Here is an 18,192-nt window from a genome sequence, read left to right on the forward strand (position 1 = left end):
AATAGTCAGTTACATTTTCTTTATTCCAATACACATAGATATATGTTTTTAATTATAGGGGACAACAACATTTTTTATGGAAGAGCTCGAAGGACAATATAATTTATGTGTTTATTTCAATGCGCACCACCTATTCCAGTCTAACAGATGATTATCAGGTTCTTATAATAAATGCTGCAACAGATAGAGGGAATAGTGTCCTCACCCCGCCCGTTTATAGTTTTAAACATTTTGATTGGCCGTGGGTTTTTCCTCTTAATACGTTGGCGCGCCCTCTTATATGTACTTTATGTACAAATACCCTCCCCGTACGAGTGATTCATTTGGATGACTCCTCCTCACACGAGTGTTTTTTGCAGACAGCGATGCAGTGGTCGGTTGAGGCGTTTGGAGATCTTACAATACGCACGAGAAGTTAGGAGCAGAAGCGCGCCCTGGATATATTTTACTTTAGTGAACTACCTGTCACTGTGCGTACTGAACGAGTGCGGTCCTGAAAGGAAATTAAACTATTTGGTTATACATTCCTTTACTGTGCGTAGGAGAGGGCGCGTCACGGGAACGCGTTTTGGATATCCTTTTAAAACACCAGGCACAAGCCTAACATTATGAGGTGCAGCCATGTCAGGCAAGAGTAAGACTGCGGCGAGGACGCTGGAGGATTTAACCCTCGATTCCGGTTATGGTGGCGCGGCGGATTCCTTCAGGTCGTCCAGCGTGTCACTCTGTTGCTCCGACACGCATTTGTCATATGCGCATGGGGGCAACTGCTGGCATCTGACCGAATCCATGCACAGCAGACACAACAGTTTGGACACGGTCAACACCGTCCTGGCGGAAGACACGGAAATCCTAGAGTGCTCGGGCCAGTGCGCCAAACTGCCCGAGCTGGAGGAGGACGTGCCGTGGACTCTCGGAGAGGTGGAAGTCGCGTTGCGCAAAGACGAGGAGTTGTGCGTGGGGAACGCGTCGCGGGAGATCCTGGCCAAGCTGTCCGCTTTGGTCAGCCGTGCGCTGGTGAGGATCGCCAGGGAAGCTCAGCGCTTGAGTCTGCGCTACGCCAGATGCACCAAACACGAGATGCAGAGCGCGATCAAGATGGTCCTCTCGTGGACCATCTCCGTGAACTGCATCACCGCGGCGCTCAGCGCGCTCTCGCTTTACAACATGAACACCGGCGATAAGTTCAGCCGGGGTAAGTCTGTCCGATGCGGGCTTGTGTTCTCCGTGGGCAAGTTCTTCAGGTGGATGGTGGATAGCCGGGTGGCCCTGCGCATCCACGAGCACGCGGCCATTTACCTGAGCGCATGCATGGAGAGCCTCTTCAGAGAGGTGTTCAGCCGCGTGCAGAGGAGCGCGCAGGTTGAGAAGGAGAACGGAGTGCCAAAGTTTACCTTGGAGTCACTGGAGCAGGCCATCAATAATGATTCAGAGCTGTGGGGTCTTTTGCAGCCGTACCAGCACCTGATTTGTGGCAAGAATGCAAGCGGTAAATATTACTTACTGTAAAACATTAGGTCTTGGCACACTTCCCCCTTTTTTTATATATATATTTGACTATTATACACTTTTTCTTATTGGTTCCTGCTGGCATATTGTGACGCAATTACGCAGTAACGCACCATAGCTCAGAGACGAGTCAGTCATCTATCTATCTATCTATCTATCTATCTATCTATCTATCTATCTATCTATCTATCTATCTATCTATCTATCTATCTATCTATCTATCTATCTATCTATCTATCTATTACATTGTGTATGATCCCAACCTCATAACTGTTTGCTAATTCACAGCACAGTTTATTTGTCTGGGTAATAAATATCTTAATCTGTTTGAAGACATAAGAGAGTCCCAGCAGGATGTTTGTTTTCAGTCATCTTATTCATTTAGACACTGCGACAGGTGCATTCCCAACAGGAAACGCATCATACTGTGTCCTGCAGTTCATTTCCCCACCTGTTTGAATAACCTTGTTTCCTGACACGAGGGGCTTATTATGATGGCATAATCAAGGGCTCCAAATTAGTAACGATTTGAGATCGCTGACCACTTCCTAAAGTGATTATCAACCGTGCATGAGAGATCAATTTAGGCACAGATTCATTTTTATGGTTAAGATGCATAAGTCATGGTCTTCTTTGCTATTCATGCCACAACTTCAGGAGTTGACACAAGCATTGTTGTGCATCGTCACGGCTTTGTGCATGAGTCTGAAATGATGAGCAGATGGAGAGTCGAGGGGATGATGAATTAAAGAACAGAGAAACATTTCTATCTTCACATTGCTTGAATTATTAACACTGTCTACAACAGTCATTTGTTATGGGTAGCCTATAATCGTACGTTTTATGCTCATTAGAGTAGGGTCGTCTGAGTCATTCATTATTTTTTACATTGTTGATGCTTTCAAATTGCAGAAAGTTGATGAGTTTAAAGTAAATAAAATTGATGTAATGGTCAGTGGTTTGTGTCTTTGGCATGTCGTGAACACACACACACACGCACACCCAGAGGAGCAAGGGGAGAGGGGTAAAGGTGCCTTGTTCAACGCCACCTCTGTCATTTCCTGCCAGTCTTGGGAATCAAATCGGCGCCCTTTGGGTTATAAGGCTGACTGCCCATAACAAGACAAAAAAAAGGTGCAACCTAAGGATAACAGCTTAATCCACTACAGCTTTACCCACTTAGCTATCGAAGGGCCCAAATGAGTGAATTAGGAGGGTTTAAAGGATGGAATTGTCTAAAAATGTCAAACTCATTGATTAGTTTCACACCCGTATGATTTTCCTTGTTTTGCGAAAGAGTATAAACAAAATAAGAAATTTTATATGAATGGCTAAATTGCAATGCAAAATACCACAAAAGTATAAAAAAAAAGGGCCTTGTGCTATGAAACGGACCATAATTTAGGTTGATATCCTTTTTAAATCTTGAAGTCTCCATTCATTATCAAAGAGCATTTTCTTTTTGAATTCTGCAAAAATATTTGCTGTATAAGATCATCAAGCTACCAGTTTTAAATTTTCTTAATGAGCCAGTCAGGATGCTGTCATGGACACGTTATGATAAAAAATGACCCGTCCGTGTAAAAACATAGCTTGTGTATATTTTGGTTCCAAATGATTATGCTGTGTCACGTTTTTCTCTGTCTGTTCGGAGGAGACACAATTGTCGTCACACCTCCATATTTTCAATGCAAAACTCTCAGCACATTCTCTCTGTTTGTTCAATATCACTAAGGTCTTAGAAAGTTCAATTTTGGACCAAATTGCTATTGCTTTCAGGAGCTTTTGGAAAATAGCTGTAATTTCAGCACTGCTTAGCAGCTTTTCAATCCAAACCTTATAGCCGGTTTCATCGGACGGACGTGATACACGTCTGGATCCGAACTTTACTTCCGGTTTCGTTTTTTAATGGTCTGACTAGTTGCTAAACTGATCCCTTGAACAAATGCCTCGTTGAAAATAACACATGTTTTGGTTTCCTATAGGTAATCTATGTGTCATTTTTTTTTGCTTGTTATATAAATAAACTATGTTTACCGGAAGTTACATGCGGACCGCGACAGCCGTTGTTTATGTTGTTACTGCTGAAAACGTCAATACAGAACTTGCTTTAAAGGTCCACTGTGTAGTTTTTAGCGGCATCTAGTGGTGAGATTGTGAATTGCTCACCCCTCCTTTTCGAAAAGTATAGAGAAGCTACGGTAGCTGCCACTGCACTCTACAGCAGTTGTATGTAGATAAAACGGCTCATTCTAAGATAATGAAAACAATACAGTTCATTTTGTAAGGTCTTTATACACCACTAACGTAATGTATATTAAATTGCATTTCTGTCAAGAGCACCTTTAAGGAGTAAGCCTGTAACTGTGGGTTCACACCAGACGCGTTTGAGGTGTCAAATTTGCGTCAAGTTTGCCGCTTGAGTTTACTCACTTCATGCGTGAAATTCTAGTTATCTAGACATTCACGCGGCAATTCGCGTCATGGGAGGGGCTTCTGCGACTCCGCTCGCTTTCTGTAATCACGTCACTACTAGAGCAAGCTCCTGATTGGTTAATGCAGCGCGTTTTCCCGCCAAAGTTCAAAATGTTCAACTCGCGTGTTTCCTGCGGCAAAGCTCAATTCGTGCCATTCGCGCGAACAAGACACGTGAATGAGGCTGAATCGCATCTACCGTGTCGCGCTACATGCCTCATTCGTGCCGCGAGACCTCCAGACGCGCATCAACGTGTCTTTACATTGACTTAACATTGAAATCACTCGCGCGTGACGCCTCTACCGTGGCTGGTCTGAACGCAGCATAAGACTGACAGGTGTCTGTTACAGGGTTCCCACACCTTAGTGAACTTCAAATTCAAGGACTTTTCAAGGACTTTCCAGGTCCAATACCCTCAAATTCAAGGATTAAATGTGGGGACACATTTCAAGTGAAAGCAAGGTTACATTGTGTTACTTTTTAAGATACATTGTTACAGTTTCCTTTTGAGGGAACTCGCGCTGCGTCACTGCGGTGACACTTTGGGGACGCCTCCAGGAGTAAATGCGTCTGAATGTGTATATCAAATTCAACCAATGGTGAGGCTTAACGACAAAGACAGGGTGACGCGAGAACCAGGAAGTATATCGCTATCTGAAACATTGCCAAAGACGGCGTTACAGGGACGCAGAAAGTATGGCAAGGGAGACGCAGCGTCTCGTTCCCTTCTAAAGGAACAACAGTTACATACGTAACCCGAGACGTTTTCATGTGTCAAACACAACTATGCAAAAAAGCATTTTGGTATCAATATTCGCATACAGAAGATATAAGCATTTAAAACGAACAGTTTAGCACGTGTGTAGAATTTTTATGATATTATCCTACACTACACAGGGAATAATATGATTTTTTTTGCAGAAAACTTCTTGCGTAAAATAGATTCAAGCACTTTCAATGACCTGTATCTATGTATGTATATTTTCAAAAACTTCCCAGGGCCTTGAATTTTTTTCCCCCAGATTCACAGACTTTCAAGGATTTCGAGGATCCGTGATGTTTATGTTTGTAATGCAGAACTAATTTTCCTTAATCGACTGATGCATGTAGGCCGCTGCCCTCCGTTTTCCTCATTTTCCCATATATTTACTGCTTAGCTCGCCGCTTGTTTTAAATTGCCCAAATGGCCGTCCGTTAGCGTGTGGTTATGCCGCTGCTGCTTATGGTCAATTTTCTGTGCAGGGTTGATTATCAGCGGACTTAACTGACAGACCTATTTTAAGAATAATGTTCTCCGACCACAAAAGCAAAAGAGAGTCTAAGAGAAAGAAATGTATAGAGATGAGTGAGGAAAGGTCGGATGGAAGGTGAATAAAATGATGAATGACTCGAGATGAGATGGTAAAATGAGAAAGTTGGAAGAAGATTACTGTGATATTGGTATGAAAGAGCATTGGGAGAGTTTTGTCTCTGTTGTGGGAGGTAGAAATCTGAGAGGGGATGCAAAAAAAGCAAGCGGAGTCCCAGATAAGCCGTGAAAATGAAATTTTGATTCTTGATGTGAAGGATTTGTTGCCTCTTCTAAAATATTGTATCTGCTCAATTTTGAGCATCGTACGAGACGTCCCACCGCATATATTATTGATGCATAGTTCATGTCGCGCCTCGATTTGATGTAATTTGTTTTTCATGAGTTGCTGACAGCAGTCATTTTGCTTGCTGCTTGTCATGCATATATATGCTAAGACATCACTCACGAAATGTGTCCCCTAAGACGGCTGAAAAGTGAGAGCTAGTTTTACCACCTAATGTTCTTGTGAAATGTTGCTTCAGGGTGCTTGAATCATCTCGATGCCAGTGAAATGCACGGTCAGACGGCTTGACTGTGGTCTATAAAATCTTTAACATATCATGAAGTATGTATGGCAGATTTAGACCAGACAAAGCAGTACAACAGTGGAAAAAAGTAGCAGGTTTTGGTGATTCAGCGAGGAGCAGCCTGGGGCTCAGCTTACATCGCTAGATGTTTACATTTTATAAAATATAATGTAGTGTTTGCCTGTGGAAAACATTCTGGTGGTTGCCAGGGTGGAACCAATGACGTCCTAATATGTACCATTTAAGTACAGATAATTTACCTGCGAGGTACCTATATTTATCTGTGAGGTACTAATATACACTCTTTAGGTACATATGTGTATGTTTGAAAGGGTATGGTTACAGTGACAGCTTTTGTATCATTTTTCTGAGCGTGTAGATGAGATGAAAGTTAACTTTGGCATCCCGAAGACTTAGTCACTATTGATCGTACAGCTCGTATTTAGCTTAATACATTCCTCCCACACCGTGCTCTCGAAGAACTTGAACTTGACCTGATGTCAAAAACTCTTTTTCTCTACAGTTTTGAGAAGCCCTCATAAAGCAATTACTTTACACAGTCAAAACTGTGAACACCCCTTTTCAATTTAAAGGGATACTTCAGCGAATAATGACAATTAGAGCATGGTTTACTCACCCTTAAGCCATCCTCGATGTACATCATTATATATTTTTTAGACAAACACAGTCTAACTTATTTAAAAAATAGTATTTGCTCTTCCAAGCTTAAGAATTGTAGTAAACAGGGATCAAGAAATACGTAGCTTCTGACTTTGAAGCCCAAAAAAGTGCATTCATCCTTCACAGACGTAATCCACATGGATCCAGGGGGTTAATAAAGGATTCTGAAGGTAATCGATTAAGTTTTGTAAGAAAAATATCCCTATTTTAAACTTTATAAACTATAATAACAAGCTTCCAGCGACATCTGTTGTGCATTCACCAGAGAGTAGTGTAGCGTACAATGCGTAAAATCCGGTAAGATGTTGTAGCTACAGATATGGAGAACTGAATATCCTCTTGTCTTTTATCGAAATGCTCTGCCATTTTCTTTAAAATCTTTGTTTTAGACTTCTTATTTGTGACTGACGTTTTTGTCTCTCCTCTGTGTCTCTGTGTTCATCACAAGCATCGTACGCTGTGCATCGCACGCTAAGCATCACACTCTACGCATTTTTTTGCTTCGCATTGTACGGAACGCATCGTACACTACGCCTCGTACACACCGCATTGTATGCTACGCATCATACAGAAAGCATCATAAGCTACGCATCGTGCACTACAGATCGTATGCTATCCATCGTACGCTACGCATCGTACGCTATGCATCGTACGCTATTCATCGTACGCTACGCATCGTACAGAACGTATCGTATGGGATGCATAATACGCTACGCATTACAGAGCGCATTGTACGAAACGCATCGTACACTATGCATCGTACGCAACGCATTGTATGCTACGCATCATACAGAATGCATCATACGCTACGCATTGTACAGAACGTATCGTACGGAACGCATCATACGCTACGCATTACGGAATGCATCGTACGGAACGCATCATACGCTACATGCATTACAGAACATATCATACGCTACGCATCATACGCTATGCATCGTATGGAATGCATCGTACAGAACGCGTCATACGATACGCATCGTACAGAACGCATCATACGATACGCATCGTACAGAGCATATCGTACGGAACACATTATACGGAACGCATCATATGCTACGCATTACAGAACGCATCATACACTTTGCATCATACACTACGCATCATACGCTACGCACCATACGCTACGGATCATACACTATGCATCATACACTACGCATCGTCCAGAATGCATCATACAATACGCATTGTACAGAACGTATCATACGGAACGCATCATACACTACGCATCGTGCAGAATGCATCATACAATACGCATTGTACAGAGCGTTTCGTACGGAACTCATCATATGCTATTCATTACGGAACGCATCGTACGGAACGCATAAAACGCTATGCATTACAGAACGCATCATACGCTACGCATCGTATGGAATGCATCGTACACTATGCATCATACAGATCGCATCATATGATACGCATCGTACAGAGCATATTGTACGGAACGCATTGTATGGAACGCATCATATGCTACGCATTACAGAACGCATCATACACTACGCATCATACACTATGCATCGTACACTATGCATCGTGCAGAATGCATCGTATGCTACGCATTGTACAGAACGTATCGTACGGAACGCATCATACGCTATGCATCGTATGGAATGCATCATACACTACACATCATACAGAGCTTTTATACGGAACTCATCATATGCTACTCATTATGGAACGCATTGTACGGAACGCATAAAACGCTATGCATTACAGAACGTATCATACGCGACGCATCGTACACTACGCATCATACGCTATGCATCGTACAGAATGCATCATAACCTACACATTGTACAGAACGTATCGTACAGAACGCATCATACGCTACGCATCGTACGGAACACATTGTACACTACGCATCTTACGGAATGCATCGTACACTACTCTTCATACGCTACGCATCGCACGCTACGTGTTGTACTACATTGAAACACTATATTCATAGTAATAGGAGTGTGATTCACCCCTTTCTCACCTCCCACCCCAAAACAAAGCAAAAAAGAAAAGAATAATAATAAATAAATAACACACAAAAATTACACATAATAAATAAAAACAAATTTCCAAATGCAAAAAATATTGGCTTGTTTTTACTGTGAAATTTCTGCCACTGCATGATTGCATCTGCTATGTGAAGTGCACCAGTGCTGTCTGCTTAGTCAGTGTTCAGGGTGTGATGCCCTTTGACCCCTCCGAAGGAATTTAACGTGGGAATGGTGTCCCAGCAGGTGGCTGATGAGTGAGCACAGAACCCACGCCGAGCTGAGGCCGATGGTGAAACGCATGAATCTCTACAGCACTCCCATGCACGAAGCCTTCGGTATACATGCCAGCTATCTCCCACTCTGCAGCAGTCAGTGGGACGGTTTAAATGATAAATCATCCATAGACCTGTTAACAACTCAAAACATTTCACAGGTCACAGCACAGAGAAAATGTGTGACCCTGTCTGTGAAATCCACGCTGAAGTTTCATTATCTAAACATGTGACTTGGAGCATTAAAGTTGACACTGGTTGATTTCAATCTTTGACATGAACTTACTCAGACAATATTAAAGATATCAATGTTATATTTTCACACAGGATGAATTTATGTATCTTTAATGTTTAAGGTAATTTCAAAGATAAAAAAATCTATAATTGATTGTTCCACTTTAGCCTGGACAGGCAGGGTCACATACTGTATAGCGACATCATCTTTTTAATTTTCTTTGAATAAAAGTCATGCTGTTTCCTTCATTATGGATGGCATCTTTCAAGGAGATCTTTGAAGGTCAATGCAGGATGATTATAAGGGAACTGCAGATACACTTCACTCTCTCTCCCGTTTGCTGCAGTCACTGGTGCACATTGCTGGTTACAAATTCTCTGTTTATACGTATTATTTGCCTAAATCCCATCAATACAAAGTCTCTTTTGCAAACTGCAGAAACACACTTCTCAAAGAACCATCTCATGGTAGAGTAACCTCTGATGTCCATGAATGCCCTTTGATGCGACTGGTAGATTAAAAGATGCTGAAATCTTTTAAGTGTTGCTCTTTCATCATAAGCTTCATTTCAATTACCATTTAAATTGCGCAAATTGACTTTGCAAATTCAATAAACCGCCCAATGGAATCAAGTAGATTTCGCAAAAATTCCCATGTATCATCAAAAGCTTATACGCTCGCATGAGGGTTTTTTTTAGGCAATTCGGAAAAGCTGTATTTCACAAAACTGAAATGGAAACAGTTCATTCATATTTTCAGGTCACCTGATGCAATTAAGTCATATAATTATGAACTAAAACCTCCCAGAAACAGCCTAATACGTGTGTGCTCCCAAGTATAAGAGGCTTATCATGCCAATAATGTTTGGATAACACTCATACATCTCTTTTAATTTAAAATAATTTACTATTACCTCTAAGAAACACCAATACCTTGCCGCTCCTAAGTTTTAGGGGCTTTCCTTGGCATTAATGTCTTTCGGTTAAAAATAATGCCAAGCGCGGTGGATGTGATATTAGTAAATGTGATGTGGAATGACTTATCGCAAGGCGAAAAATTACGTTTCAGTCGCATATCATTGATTAAAGAGCACCTATTATCCGATTCACGATTTTACATTTCCTTTAGTGTGTAAGTGTGTATTAGTACATGTTAATGATATGCAAAAGGTTCAAACCCCAAAGTAAACGATGATGCGAGGTTATCGTCTCCAACGTAAATCTCTTTTCTTGGACTACAACAAACACACGGATTGTAGGCAACAGTTTACTTCCTGGGATTGGTGATGTTGTAAAAACCGAAATTTTTCATAATTCCTCCCGCTTTGGACTCACTAGCATTGCGTTTTGACCGAATATTTCAAACATGGTAAGGAGCATCATATTTACGGCTGACATCAGAGGTATTCAGGCCAATCACAACATACAGATTAGCTGGCCAATCAGGAACACAGAGCTTTTCAGATCGATGAGTTTTGTACAAAATCAGTGCATTTCAGTAAAGGGTGAAATCTGGAGCTACAAAAATACGGTTTGTGGAAAATAATGTGTTTTTTGAACCATAAACCATGCAAACACATTGTATTATAGCAAATACACAAAATAATGTTGTTTTTTAAGCAATGAAAAAGATGCTTTAATAGATATCACAGAAAGTCTTTTGTCCCATTTAGAGAATAACACTAAAGTTCTGTTCAAATCTGCAATGACCTAAAGCGCAGTTATAGTTAACAGACCGATTTCTTCTAGAGCTTACACAGAATTTTTCTGAGAGAAACAAAAGCCTTAATGTCGCAGATTTTGTTTGTTTTTTTCAGTTGTTGTTCATACAATAGTGTTTTGATGAGTCTGCTGGTTTGACTTGTGCTAGATGTGAAGAGAAAGTAAACTAGTTGTTTTCAGCCCAGTCTCACGAAATTTCGTTATATAGTCACGTATTTTTTAAATTCTTTTTTCGTGATATTATCACGAATTTCCGAGTTTTTTCGTGGTCGTATAACGAATTCCTGTTTTCGTGTGGTTATCACGTATTGGTTACTCAACTGTTCCCTATCAAAAGCTTTACTTCGATGCTGCGCTGCTAAGCGCTATGGGGAAACGTCTTTATTTTTGACCAGCTGAATATAGTGTGTAAACACGTCAATGGAATTGACCCGGAGGTATATAGCCTCGGTTGATGACGACATCACAGCGCACCCGATGCGAGGCTATAAAATAGATGAGCACCAGCTGTGTCATCAGATCTTTTGTTTGAAGACCAGTCCTGGGACATCTACTGTACGGCAAGACAGAGCAGCATCTCGTTCTGCTTTTTCAGAGAACAAGGTTACACTCAAGTAACCCCTCCGTTCCCTATCAAAAGCTTAATTACTTTGATGCTGCGCTGCTAAGCGTTATGGGGAACGACAATACCCACGCTGCCGTGCTTGGAGATGTCTGGACCCCTTACGGATGTGTAAGTGTGCGCACAAGGACCGCAAGGAAATCTCAGACATAAACAACCAAACTAAAATAGTGGATGTGTGCGGAAAGGATGCTCCTGCCGCCTCACAAACACCTATAAGAAGGCACCCCTTACTGATAGTAGCAGTGGGGTATACCCCTTTATGGACAAATGGTATAGACATCAGCTTGAGATGTTGACTCGAGGACATGAGATCCTGGAGTGACATGAACATCCAAGCTATAAAATCTTGTGAACGTATGCAGAAAGGACCAGCCCGCCGCATCACACCTTCATCATTCCTGGGGCAAAACCTAGAGGCTGTTTACACTTGGCATTAACATGCATTTTCGTCGATCGGATCACAAGTGGACGACGTTAATGCCAGGTGTAAACGGTGTTCAAAACGTTTTGAGCTCGTCCACTTTCTACCACTTTCAGCCACATCCAGAGGTAGTCAAAACCACTTTTGATCGGATCGCTTTGGAGTTGCGGAACGCACATGTGGTTGAATGCGTTCGAACAGCCACACGCGACCGCCTTCTCTCCGCCCATTTATCTAATCTGAGGTATTAAACACAAGTTTTACGTCTTTTTTGACTTCTGGCATGAACATACAGTGAACAGCGCTATTTTTAGCTTTTCATTGATAAAACTTAAGCGGCTGATATCCGTAGTTTCGTTTTGAAAGTGTGTGAAAGTTGCTCAATCCTATTTCATCAATTGCGCTGAAAATTCAGAGAAGGCTCTTACATATACACGCAAAAAACACTGTGCAGCATGTTTACTTGCTAAACAAGCAGTGCACTCCGACATAATATTAGTTTGCGTCCATATAAACTCATCATTACTCCCGCTCGCGTTTGAATGACAGCAGAGAGACTTGCCCACCATCCCACAGACCACCCCCTCACAGTATTCAGCACAGAACCGATCGAAAGTGGACAAAAGAGACGGATTTAAATACCAGGTGTAAACGTAATGTGTCTCTCTCGTCCACTTGTGATCCGATCGATGAAAACACATCTTAATACCAAGTGTAAACAGCCCCCTAGACAGGATGGCGAGACCGCCAGGGCCTGCATATCCCCAATTCTTTTTAAAGAAGTTATCGCCATTAGAAAAACCATCTTTAGTGTCAGAAGTCTATGCTGACTCTAGAGGTTCAAAGGGGGTCTGAACCAGACCCTCAAGGACTATAGCTAGGTCCTACGAAGGAATCTTAGTTCTTGCTGGAGGCCTCAATCGTTGGATGCCTATCTCGTTCGCTTTTTCAGGGAACAAGGTTACACTCAAGTAACCCCTCCGTTTTGTCCTATTTTCTTACCATTGTTGCTTCGGTTTAGGGTTAGATTTACATAAGATGACATCCAAACCCAACTCTAACCCTAACGCCAGGCAACATATAATAAATAATAAAAACATATATAAATAAGAAAAATTAGTATAAACCAATATATAAAGTGACATTCTAACGCAAGCACCAAATCTAACCCTAAACCGAAGCGACAATGGTTTAAAAATAGGAAAAAGCATTTGAGTAACCAATACGTGATGATCACACGAAAACAGGAATTTGTTATACGATCACGAAAAATGCGTAAATTCGTTATAATATCACGAAAAAAGAATACAAAAATTATGTGACTATATAACGAAACCTCGTGAGACCGGGTAGTTGTTTTCCACCTTTAGCCAATATCTCTAGTGAGGGCTCTGGCCTGACTGGCTTGGTTTGCATTGAAGTGCTTATGGCTGTTCAAATGTATTTGATGTTGACATTCAAGAAGTGTTACAGTTAAAGGAATTGTTCACACAATGATAAAAATCCACTTGGCCACCCCCAAAAATCCACTTTGGCCACCCCCTAAATGTAATTGGCCACCCCTAGATGATTTTTATCATTGGGTGAACAATTCCTTTAACTGTACCATTTCTTGAATGTCAACATCAAATAAATCTGCCTCTTGGCTGAGAAATAAGGACACATTTTGAGGCTTAATTTTAAGCAGACTTTGAATTGGGGCGGCCTTACTAGCCTTCAGTCACGCTGTTGTGATACAATCAGTCTTAGAATACGTCCTTTGAAGGTCACAGCCTTCAAATTGGGACACAACTTATAAATAAGAGATGATGCAATAATCAATATGGCCGATCTGGCGACGGAAGTCCCGCCTTCCAGTTAAAGTAACCAATCATTAATCGATAAAGACTGACGATGCTCTGGGGGAGGAGCTCTGCATAGAATCACATGAAGTGCGATTTTAGAGGTATCTGTCTTTCCCCATTCAAGTAGATCTGACTTTAGTCTTGCATGACTGAAATAACTGCCCAGAGGCATTGCAAACATGGCCGCCAAGTTGTGCGACTTCCCTATATTCATTCAAATATGATGACCTTTCAGTTGTTGGGTTTTCATTTTCTCTCACACCTATTGTTTTGCTTTATGAAATTACATACAATGAGTACAAAAATGGAGGGTGAGAAGGGGCAATTTCATTGGCTGTTTGTTTTTCATATAAAACGGGTTTAAAGGATAGTTAACCTTCCAAAACAGAAAATTGTCTCATTCCAGATGCGTTTTGGAAATGCAAATGTACTGAAAAATGATTTTGCAGCTCTTGCTACATAACAGTGAAGTGTAAAAAAGGGGCTATGAAGCTTTAAAGAGGATGACAAAGCTTGTATTAGCATAACAGTAGACCATTGTGCTACGTTCAGAGTTTTCTGCATGCACATAATATGTTTTTAAAGATGGATTTACTTTTAGCTTCGAGAAACTTTTAGGTTTGTTTGACAGCAGGATTAGCGAATAATGGCAGAATATTCATTTATACTACTGTATTTCTATCTTGTTATTTTGAAACATCGCCCATAGTTATTCTGTAAGCTCTGTGCATCATTTATTTCATATTCTTCTGACTAACTTTTGCATTATTCAAATGAACTGTTACAGTGTTGCCATCATTTTGCTTCTCTGATATTGGTGATGCGAATCCCATTAAAAGAGCCTCTGACCCGTTTGAGGTGCCATTAGTAAGATGATGCTCTGTGGGAAGTTAATGAACGACTTTGTTGTCATAAAATACATGCAAACGCATTTAGCATCTGCGAAGCTTAACTCTCTATCTAGTTTTAAATCCTCTATTTCATCCTCCAAACCGGATGTTCCCCGAGGGCTGTCTGTGTGCACAGGTGTGTGTCTTTAATTTTACTTTTTTGCTATTTCACAATGGCCTAAAATAAATATTTGAAACCCAGCATGGAAGGACGACAGCTTTGGAGTGGTAAATATCACAGTAAAATTGAAAATGCAGTAGTTACATTTGCAGGTTAGATTGTATGTGTTGATCATTTCCTAAGCAAAAATAATCTCAGCCATGCATATGTGTGTGTGTGCTGTTGGATCACCTGCATTTTAGAAATTTCCCATCTGTATTATAGATGCAAATGAAATTTAAATAAATTGTCAAATTCGCTTCTAGCATAATTGTATGTACTTCTTTCACTTAATACACTAAAAAAAGTGTCAAAAATGTTCCCTAGCTGTCAGTGGGGTAGTGGTACCCTTTCAAAAACGACAACTTTGTACCAAAGAGTGCATATTAGTACTTTAACCCATTCACCGCCAGCCTTTTTGAGAAAAGTTGCCCACCTGCATTTTTGTGATTTTAACAAAATTTTCACAAAATTCCTTGCAAGAAAAATCATTTTCTATAAATATATAAACATACAAATTATATCAAATTAAAGAACACACCTTCTGCTTTCAAACAAACAATAAACAAACAAATAAACAAACAAACAAAATGGGGGAAAAAACGTTTAATTATATATTTACTTTTTCTACTTAATTTAACCACTGAAATATGGATATTTCTCTTCAAAATACAACATTTTGAGCAAAAAGCTTAAAAAATTGCGTTTTTGTAAAGGAATTTATGTTAGAGATCAGACTCAGAATGACTATCAAACATAAAGGCAGTTAAAAAAAATCATTAACTCTTTTTAACTTCCGTTTTTGATAAATTCGATTTGGGCCATCTGGTGGATAAAAGCGGTATTACACTTTCACTTTGAAATTCGTCCAAAAAGGCATATTTATTAGTTAAATATGAACTCATAAATGACGAGATAACTCGTCAATGGCGGTGAATGAGTTAAATGTACATATTTGTACCAAATGTATATCTTAAGGATACCTATTTGGACTTTTTCTATAGGGTACCACCCCAATGCAACCTTGTATCACGAAATTATGTATAGTCACGTACCTATAGTCTTTTCCGTGACACTGACATGGTTTTCCGCCTTTTTGTGTGAACATGTCGCGCATTTCTGTTTACGTGTGTCTGTCACGTAATTGTTTACTCGACTGTTTTGTCCTATTTTCAAACCATTGACGCTTTGGTTTAGGGTTAGATTTGGTGTTTGTGTTAGGATGTCACTTTAAGTATTGGTTTATACCTTTTTTATGATTTTTTTTATATTTTCTGATTTTTAAACCATTTTCACCTGGCATTAGGGTTAAGGGGGTTGCACACCGGACGCGCAGCGCTGCACCGTTCTAAAAAAATTCAAACACATTGTTTTTTATGAGTATATGCACACTGGTGCCGACAGGTGGCGGCTGTCCGCGCCGCCCAGCTACGACTCGGGAAGTTGCTCAAATCCCTGTCACGCCACTCACATAGTTTAACATTAAATAGCATCATATTTGTCCCAAATCATTAATGATTAACATTGGCTGCTAACGTTTAATTTGCATTTTAAAGTAGACACTATCTGACGAAGCTCGCACAATTTAATGTGCACTTCCGGTTTACGATACCTCCGAGTTGTCCCAGACGCAACTCGACGTGGCGCTGAGCTGCGTGTCCGGTGTGTGACCCCCTTTAGAGTTGGGTTTGGGTAAGGATGTAATTTTATGTAAATCTAACCCTAAACCGAAGCGACAATTATAAGAAAATAGGACAAAACAGTTGAGTAACACACATAAACAGAAATGCGTGACATGTTCACGCAAAAAGGCGGAAAACAGTGTCATGCAAAAGACTTTACGTGAAAGAATTTACGTGATTATAGGTACGTGATTTCGTGATACTGGGTTGCCCAGTGACAGCTTTTTTGACCATTTTATCGGACAGTGTAATATAAAATTTACATCCTCTAACCGCTTGCAGGGATTGTGCAGGTTCAGTCACGTTAGGCTCAATGTGATCTTAACTGGGCAAGCCGTCAGATAAACTTGTAATGCCGAGCAGTACATGAGGCTTTTAATTTGTATGGATTAATATGTACATTCAGATGGGTTAGATTTAGACATTCAGGTCACCGTAATGCCTTCTGTCAGAGGGCGGCGATTTTCCAAAAACAGGATTTAAATGTGGAATCACATTGATTAGCAAAGAGCTTTTCCATTGCTGATTATGCCAAAAAGCTGTTTTACTAGGACATGAAGACTATTTGATGAACTTAACATTCAGTAATATTTTTTATAATTAAGTTGCTAAATCATTTATCAGTTCAGTCCTTGATTTCATCTTGACGGTGATTGTGAATCACAACATCGCAGTCTGGAGCTGTTTGACATAATGGCCATCTGGATTGAAAAGGAGAAATGATGTCTGGATTCATTGGATTTGTCTGTTACGTGCTTTAAAGTAGGATTTTAAAGTAGTGTATAAATCATAAGCAACCATTTTGCATTTCGTTAAATCGTTCTGAATCACAGGTCAACTCTGTGTTCTTAAAGTTGCCAAATAATGCATGGAAATAATATGTCATTTGTTCTCTACATAGAAAGTATGTGGCTTTATTAAGTGCAAAATTATTATTTACATGTCTGTTTACAACCCTAGGATTTGCCCCCACAATGAAATTGTCTATTATTACCTTAGGCAAAAAAAAAAAAAAAAGTTTGGTTCCGGTTGGTTGTCAGTTTAGGTCATGGGTCGGTAGGGAATTTATTTTTTTTTTTTTTTATTTTTTTTACAGTGGCAGCAAGGGATAGGTAGGAAATTGTTAAATATTTAAATTGAATAGCGGATATATTTGAGGTGACTTTGGCCATATTGCGTGTTTGTCTCACGCAGCGCAGAGCCACGGATCTCCACGGATTATCTCTTTTTAATTGTGTGTGTGTGTGTGTAAGAGAGAGAGAGAGAGAGAGAGAGAGAGAGAGAGAGAGAGAGAGAGAGAGAGAAAGAGAGCAGTAAATGCAGCTGAACGAATACACTGCGTGTTTTAAAGTAAAAAAATAAATAAATAACGAAACGCAATATGTGGAGGCCGGTGTTGAATCTGTCTGTATGATATGAAAAATATCTTACGTGAGCCTGTGGCTAAAGTATAAAAGTGGAACTCTTTGTAGCATAATCAGGGCTTGACATTAACTTTTTTGCTCACCAGCCAAAGTGGCTAGTTGTTTTTCAAAGTTACTAGCCAAAGTTAAATTGTATATGATTAAATTTGACTTTGGCATCCTAAAATTACTTTAATTCGAGCAAATTTACTTGCTAAATTAGATGCAGACTGAATTTCAAATGCAGTCTGACTACCCGAATTAAGACAACATTTAGCTGGTATATAGCTGGTATATCAGTATAGATCATATAAGATGCATGAAAAACATGCTAGTAAGTAAGGCATAAATAGATTAACTTTGAATGAATATATTAAAAGTAGAACAGGGGTGTAGAAGAAACACTA

At 40.2% G+C, this 18,192-nt stretch overlaps 1 protein-coding gene across 3 annotated transcripts in view; it reads left to right on the forward strand.

Moving 5' to 3' along the window:
* The first annotated feature begins 320 nt into the window (after positions 1-320).
* Positions 321-18,192, forward strand: part of btbd11a (BTB (POZ) domain containing 11a) — a 200,706-nt gene continuing 182,834 nt past the window's right edge. For all 3 annotated transcript variants that reach the window (XM_055190867.2, XM_055190868.2, XM_055190869.2), the window contains exon 1: positions 321-1,489. In XM_055190867.2, the coding sequence (XP_055046842.1) occupies positions 622-1,489 (868 nt within the window). In that variant the 5' untranslated portion in view covers positions 321-621. The remainder of the gene's footprint in view (positions 1,490-18,192) is intronic.

The sequence above is a fragment of the Misgurnus anguillicaudatus genome, chromosome 1 (genome assembly GCF_027580225.2).
Source record: "Misgurnus anguillicaudatus chromosome 1, ASM2758022v2, whole genome shotgun sequence".
Classification (NCBI taxonomy): Eukaryota; Metazoa; Chordata; class Actinopteri; order Cypriniformes; family Cobitidae; genus Misgurnus; species Misgurnus anguillicaudatus.